Source organism: Euphorbia lathyris, chromosome 1 (assembly GCF_963576675.1).
Source record: "Euphorbia lathyris chromosome 1, ddEupLath1.1, whole genome shotgun sequence".
Lineage (NCBI taxonomy): Eukaryota > Viridiplantae > Streptophyta > Magnoliopsida > Malpighiales > Euphorbiaceae > Euphorbia > Euphorbia lathyris.
Genome location: NC_088910.1, coordinates 38,147,014 through 38,155,380, shown reverse-complemented (window position 1 = coordinate 38,155,380; position 8,367 = coordinate 38,147,014). Strand labels below are relative to the sequence as shown.

The following is an 8,367-nucleotide window of genomic DNA, read 5'->3' as shown; positions in this document are numbered from 1 at the left end:
AATGATTTATTTACAGAGGAGAATGTGTATCAAAAAAATTTACAGAGGAGAATAATGGAATTAGTTTAGTGGGTTACTAAACCCAGCCCCATTTTCACACTTCCAGCCCCGAAAAAAGACTTAACCATCCTTTGAACAAAAACACAAAATTTGAATCCCTCCCAAACTCTCTCAAACTCATTTTGATCCGAATCAAAGATAAAAAGTTTGATGGAAGACAATCCGTTATCACCGAGAGTAGACGGGAGTGATGCTACGTCCGAAGTCGAGGTATGTTTCTGATTTAACTTCCTTGAATTTCTATAATTTGAATTGTTAAAAAAAATTATGGTTCGGCGCGCGGGCGTATGAACATCACGCCCCACCTCATGGTGGGGCGTATGAGTATCACGTCCCACCATGAGGTGGGGCGTGATGTTCATACGCCCCACCATGAGGTGGGGCGTGATGCTCATACGCCCGAGCATATTTGTGGCTGTATCCGAGTTTAGACACCGAAACGCTATATAAATGTGACGTTCTAATACAAAATGTTCGTTATTAATCATTTACAGGAGGTTTTGTGGGAAGAATTTGGCGGAAACGGCATAGATTACAGCTCACATTTTTTCCCCAAACAAACATTTCAAACATATCATGAAGCTGTTAACTGGGCAAAACAGACAGCAATTGGGATCGGGTTTGAGTTAACAACAGCGTCGCACAAGACGGGGCGCAAGTCAAAGTGGATATTGGTTAAATATGCTCGTGGTGTTAAGAATTATAAAAGGAAAAAGGATATGGATGTGGATGTTATACTACGGAAGAATACAAAAACAAAGTACTGTGGGTGCAAATTCCAGATAAAGGTTATGGAAATCGGCGAATTGAGCGGTTGGGTGGTGAATGGGATTCCTGGAGATAGAGGACAACACTGTCATCAGTTGGCTGTATATCGTCAGGGCTACAGATAGATGAGCGGACTAAGCCCGGCTTCCAAAAAACTCGTTCGTGAAATGAGTTCAGCTCAAGCTAAGCCTTGTGCTATTTTTGCTGCAATCAAAGAAAAACATCCGGAGGATTGCCCGACACAAAGGCATATCTACAACTACAGGGAGAAAATCAGGACTGAGAGCTTTGAGGGTCGGGATGTAATCGGTCAGTTTTATCGGCTTGCTATAGATAAGGACTATGTACATTGGACGCAAGCGGTGCCGGGCAGCAATGTCGTGACTCACTTATTTATGGCACATCCAACATCGATCACACTGTTCCGATCTTATTACTTGTTTGTTGGTATGGATTCAACATATAAAACAAACAAGTATAAGATGCCATTCTTCGAAATCATTGGCATGACGCCTTCTAATAAAAACTTTTTGATCGCCTATGCAATCATGAAGGATGAAACCGAGGGTAGTTACATGTGGGTGTTACAAAAATTGAAGCTTTTGCTCCAACCTGCTGTGCATCCGGCAGTCATTGCTACATACCGGGAGTTAGGACTGATGCGGCCAGTTCGTGAGGTATTTCCTCATTCTCATCATTTATTGTGCACATGGCATATTAATAAAGATGTGGAGGATAGAGTTGGCAAGTTGAGTGGAATGAAGAAGTTTGGTGAAATTTTTAAAAATTCCAAATGGAAACGTATTATTGAAGCTCCGACAGAAGCTGAATATGAGGCGGCAGTGGTAGCTATGAAGAATACTACTGGCAACTGGCCTGGTGTGATTCAGTACGTGGAGACCACGTGGCTAGTGCATAAAGAGAAGTTTTGTCGAGCATGGACGAACAAGGTGTTGCACTTAGGAAACACCACAACCTGTCGAGTGGAGAGTTCATATGCACAGTTGAAACAGTGGTTGAATTCATCTACTGGTGCACTTGATACAGTGTGGGCGAAGGTGCACAAGGACATTGAGGCTCAGATCGAGGCGATCAAGTAAGACATTTATTCTGTTATTTTCTTTAATCTTTTAAGGTTTAATACATTAGTTTTATAATCCGTCATTGTATATAATCAGATACTCACTCGAGGACTCGAGAAGAAGATCCGCGGTGAATCACTGTGGAGAACCTTTCATGTATCTCGACTTACACGTTGCACTATACTGCCAATGCGTTCGGACGATGGAAGACCACCTGAGCGAGAGATTGTGATTTGTCATTTGGGGAGTTATCGTCACTACATACGTCTTTATTTACATCCTTCGTTTCCAGTGCCTCCCATTGCCACCCAATGGCGATTATTTTCTCATCAGAGTGTTCGTCATTTGGAGAATTTATTTGCTGAAAGGAGAGAGGCTTGGACTAGATTATATTAGTTTTATATGTTGTGATTAATAATATTTATTAATTAACTTATATTATTTTTGGTTTTAAGTACAATTCTGTAGTTACGGGTTTAACGGACTATTTACGGGTTTAACCGCATATTTACGGGTTTAACGGACTATTTACGGGTTTAACAGACTATTTACAGGTTTTTGGGAGGGGAAAAGCTATTTTTTTGCGGAATCGACACGCGGGCGTGTGGCCATCACGCCTCACCACGCGGTCGGACGTAATAGCCCCACGCCTCACCGCGTGGTCGGTCGTGACAGCCACACGCCCGATGGTAAGGTGGGGCATGTGCCTGTCACGGCCGACCACGCAGTGAGGCGTGGGGCTATCACGTCCGACCGGGTGGTGAGGCGTGATGGCCACACGCCCGCGTGTCGATTCCGTAAAAAAATAGCTTTTCCCCTCCCAAAACTCATGAAAGGGCATTTTCGTCCTTTCACAGAGCTAGGGGTGGGAAAATGGGGCTGGGTTTAACAACACCCGTAGTTTAATGGAGTCGCATAGGGATATTTTGAATATTGGAGTTAAAAAAAAAAAAAAAAGGAAGTAAGTTGAATAGTTGCATGTCGGAGGGTAGCTTGGGAAGTACATTGCGTGTAATTAATTGGTTGGCTGTAAACTTAATCAAAGAAAGCGATGTTGGGAACTTAATTCGATTATGTGGTCAACGCTATCTTTTTTCTTTTTTTAATTCATGGTTTTTTTTTTGTCACCCAATATTTATTATTTTCTACTAGTAATCACTTCTGAACCCCAAAAAAAATTGAAAAAGATTTATCTATTGACTTAAAAGAATTATTGATTTCATCCATTGTACTGTACATGTTTGTTTTCCAACGAAGAAAATGTGCATATAAAAAGCAGTTGCAATGTATCCTTCATATAATATAAATTATAATGAGCTGCACATCACTATTTTACCAATTCACCTGTTCAAAACATTGCTGTTACATTTGTGTTAAACTAAAAAACAGAGTTTTAAGTGTTTGGTTGGTAATCTTTTATTTGTCTTTTATATACGAAAAGTAGCTTTTTTATAAAAGTATGAAATCTTTGCTTTTAAAAAAACAGTTTTTTCGAAGAGCAAAAGTCAAACCATAACAGCAACAACAAACAGCAAGTGAACCAAACGAGCCTTATTTAAAGTATTTGATAACGTTTACACCGTAACTATTAAAACTGGTGAAATGTCGATAAGTTAATAGTGATATTAAAACCTTAAGCTAATTCATAGAAAGTTTATCAATAAAAATTTAATAAATTTATTAACTTATTATCCATATTGTTGAAATTTTATCAATTTTAATAATTATAAAGGAAACATTATCAAATAAGAAATAAGAGTATATTGGATGATGTAATAAAAATAGGAAAATCTTAATCAATCCAATTCTTATTATTTGCAACACATGCACCTTCTAATAAAAATGAGAATCAAATTGTACTCTTAGTTGAACTTAACAACAAAACATGAGTTGGCAAATAGTAGTACTTTGGTGATGTTTGCTAAAAATAGTAAAAATGTCAAAAACTATTGAAAAAAGTATTAAGATATGAAAATTGTTTAAAATGTGAAAAATTATAAAATGTGAAAAACTCAAAAAAAATATCAAAATATAAAAATGTGAGACAACTAAAAACTTAAAAAACTGAAAAAAAGTGAAAAAGAAAAAGAAAAGTATGAAAAATGGTATATAATGCGAAAAACATTAAAAATGTGAAAACACAAAAAAATATGAAAAAATCAAATGCAAATACTTAACGGATAAAACCCAAATTGAATCAATTTCATCTATTGTGAATCAAAATTTGTAATTATTAATTAATTCAATTGCAAACTGCCATGTTATGATGATGATACGTGTATATGATAAATATGTAGGATTGGTATTAATTACCATACTTTATAAGATCATGTATATTTAGTCATCGAACATTCAAATAATACGCATTGTCTAATATATTTAAAGCATCAAATACAAATAGTTAATTGATGAACCCAAATCGAATCAATTTCATGCAATAAGAATTGAAACTTATATAAAATGTCACAAGCACATTTCAAAGAACCCCTAACAGATTCAAATCGAATATTATTTCATTTTTCACATTTTTTTGTGTTTTTAATGTTTCTTTTCGTTTCACGTTTGTACCGTTTTACATATTTTCGCATTTTCCGTTTTTATCATTTTTTCTTAAATAAATAGGAAATTACATTTGAAGGGTAAAGTTTTTTTTAACAACATTAGCTATTCCATATAATATCATTTCATCAACCAAATATTAGAATAATTATTTCTAAAAAAAATACATATTCTATTTCTCATATTCTAATCCTTGATAATATCTATTTTATTCCATTCCGTGAAACAAATGTCACATTTTATTGAACAGTGATTTAAGTCTTTTAATTTAGACAAAAATATTATTAGTATTTTTATTTATTTATTCATTATATAAGTTAGTCCATTCTCAAATTTTACGCCTAAATCATATGCAGCCCCCTGAACTTGTCACTTTTAGTCATTTTACCCCCTAAACTTAAGGGACGACCTATTTGCCCCTTTAACTATTTAAAAGTGGTATTAACAACCCCATGTTTTCATTATAACGGAAACAATTATGACATTTTTCATTGTAATCATGAAGGTCATAATAAAAGGGTTATTCACTACTAAAATAAGCTGTAAATGAGGTTAATATAGACAGTACACACGTTCTCTTATAAAAATTGTATATATGGTTATGCACTACTAAAACAGGCTGCAAATGAAATTACATATATACAGGTTGGTTCCAATACTTCCATTAACACTTGTACTAATGTTTGAATTTCATTTTGTTTCCATTATAATGAAAATATGGGGTTGCTAATACCACTTTTAAATAGTTGAGGGGGCAAATAGGTCGTCCCCTAAGTTCAGGAGGCAAAATGACCAAAATTGATAAGTTCAGGGGGTTACGTATGGTTTAGACCCAAATTTTATCTTAATCCATTATTTAATTTATTTTGTATAGAATTATAAAATTACCATTAATTATATGAGTAAAAAATTACCTTTTAGTTTTCAATTTTAATATACATATACATATATAAGCACCAATATTTTTAAATTTCTACCTATTAATATATATAAAAAAATTATTTACCCTTTCTTAAATTTTTTTTCTCATTTTTTTAACTATTAAACTAATATTCACCATGATTATGATTTTCCTATGTTTTTAAAATTATATAATTCTTTTATCCATAAATTTTATTAAAGATAAAAAGTTAACGTTAGTATAATTTTATAATTTTTAAAATATTTTTCATTTAGTTTTTAATGAAACAAACTTTGTAACTTTAAATTAAAATTCTATAATTTAAGATCAAGTTCCCAAACTCGGTTAAATCTTATTCCTTGGAGGAGAAGTAAGTGTTACTTATACCAAATATCCCAATAGAATAGATACCAAAATCAACTAAAACAACTACCAATAAACTGATACCCATAAAACTCCAACACTCTACTGGATAAGGATAAGTCACAACGACATGCCATGAATCTTCAATATGTCTAATTCACATAAACAGTACAACACAAATGCACTTTAATCCATCTAGCTTGCAAAGTGGGACGAAATGGAAGATAGAGAAGAAACTTGATCTTAGGCGGAACATATAAGTTCCACTATTTAGACCAGCTATCATGAGAGAGGACAACATTAAAAGTGACATCCAAAACTTTATACCTAACCTAATAAATCTCTAAATAAACTTATTATCCTCTTGTTTATGAGAAAGAAACATTCTATTAATAGCATTAACATCAAAGGGAAGAAACATGTGAAAATTTAACACTTTTTCCTAGCTGTTATTAATTTCGAGAGTTTCAGTAGCAAGTACCATAGCGATATTTTACGAATACAAAAGGTAATTGTCATGTTTTTTCTTCAAATATAAAATGAATACTTATGAGAAAGTATATAAATTTATTATATATTTAAGAAATCTGTAATAAATCTAATTAATTAAAAGATTCATTCACCTCTTCCAAAAAAAAATCATTCACGACCTATACATTAATTTAAGAATTGGTCAATATAAATTATTTTATAATGACAAATTAATTAGTCGGCTATAGTTTCATTCTACAAGGCATTGAGATCACAAATTAATTTAATTACAAATCCATATATTCTCACAAACAATTACTAATATATTCAATTCTTCTCTTGACCATAACCTTCAATCCACCAGCCATATGAGCCGTCAACAGAGGAACAAAGCTCGGCTGCTCCTCCACAACCGGTCTGATCTCGAACCGGCTCAACACACAAGCCACCACATATTTCATCTGTATAAACGCCATCTCCTTCCCTAAGCACACCCTTGGACCCGCTTGAAACACCGGAAACTTGTACGGACTCACCGCCTTTAACCTCCCTCCACCACCACCGATACTCATCATCACCGGTTCCTCCAACCACCGGTCCGGTTTAAACTCCAGCTGATCTTTCCCCCATAGCTTCTCCATTCTTCCCATTCCATACGGGAAGTACGTCACTCTATCTCCCTTCCCGACGAATGTTCCGTCCGGTAAGATATCATCGGCGGCAGCATGCTTCGAATCCCAGGCCACCGGAGGATACAATCGCATCGACTCGCATAAACTCGCTTTTAAGAAACTCATTTCTTTTAGTACCTCGAAATCTAAAGCTCTTTCGCCATTGTTGATCAGAGAATTCACTTCATCCAAAATCATTTCCTCGGCGTTTTTATTCTTCGATAGCAACCAGAAGAGCCACGTCATTGCTGCTGACGTGGTATCTCTTCCCGCCATAATGAAACTGATAACCATATCTCTGATCACTTTTTCATCATGTCCGGCTAATAACAATCTAGATAAAAGATCATCGCCTTTATATTCATAATCGTAAACATTTATAGCATTTTCAAGCTCCGTCTTCCTTTTTCGGACGATTTCCATAACTGAGCTGTGAACTAATTGAATCGCTTCTTTCAATTTCTTCTCTTCCCCCAAATTGAACATTCTCTTCATCTTCCACACAGCGTAAACCGGCGCCGCCCCTCGCATTGCGCTGATCATCGACGCCGTATCGAAAGCCTGAACTAAAGGCGAGATCGGAGTTGAGAAATCCAAACAGAAAGGATCGGTGCCAAGAGAAACTCGAGACACTATATCAAAAGCAAATCTCCTCAACACATCTTGTAAATCGATCACCTGTTTTTTCTCCGCCGCCTCTTCTAGCACCGGAATCAATCGACTCTCGACTTCTTCTTGTAGCGTTTTAACGACGAATTCTCTCAAAGAATTGGTACTAAATTCATGACTAGCGAGTTTACGCTGAGTGGACCAGAGTTCGCCATCGACATTGAAAATGCCAGAGCCGAGAAGATCACCGAGAATTTCAGTGAACGGTTGTCCTTTAGGGAAGTTAACGAAGTTCGATTTGAGAATATATTGAACATTGGAGGGATTAGCGGTGACGATGATCCGACGAGCTCCGAGGCGGTGGACGACGATAGTTAGGGTTGGGGAAAAGGATAAGAGATCGGTGTACCAATCTAGGAGACGGAAGCGATTTTTGTAGAAAGAAGGTAAGCAGCCGAGAATTGGATAGGAAGAAGGTCCATTGGAAGAGAAGAGTTTAGTGGGAGTAGTGAAGAGTGTGAAGAAGAAGAACCCTAGACAGAGAAATATTATGAGGAAGAAGATGAACATTTTTGTGGGGAGAGAGAGAGACAGGAGTAGAGGAGGTTGTAAAGGTAAATACAGGTTTGGTAGTAGAGCGAGAGGCATGTGTAAACATATATATATAGATGTCAGAGGAGAGGGGTAAAGGATCACGTGATTTTTAAGCTTAAAATGGAATAACAGGGTTATTATTGTATTTTTATGTTTTGTCTCGACTTGACTGGATCATAATTCAATTTTGTAAGCGGACACAGCTTTTATTATTATACGGATGAGGTACTAAAATAACCCTATTTTTTTTGTACTACATTTAAAATAACATATTAACATTAATATAAGT

The 8,367-nt window shown here is 35.5% G+C and overlaps 1 protein-coding gene across 1 annotated transcript; it reads right to left on the bottom strand.

Annotated features, from left to right (window-relative positions):
* Positions 1-6,402: 6,402 nt before the first annotated feature.
* Positions 6,403-8,126, bottom strand: LOC136228667 (cytochrome P450 94B3-like). The gene has a single exon (XM_066017113.1). The coding sequence runs from the start codon at positions 8,052-8,054 to the stop codon at positions 6,510-6,512; it is 1,545 nt and encodes a 514-aa protein (XP_065873185.1). The 5' UTR covers positions 8,055-8,126; the 3' UTR covers positions 6,403-6,509.
* Between the last annotated feature and the right edge of the window lie 241 nt (positions 8,127-8,367).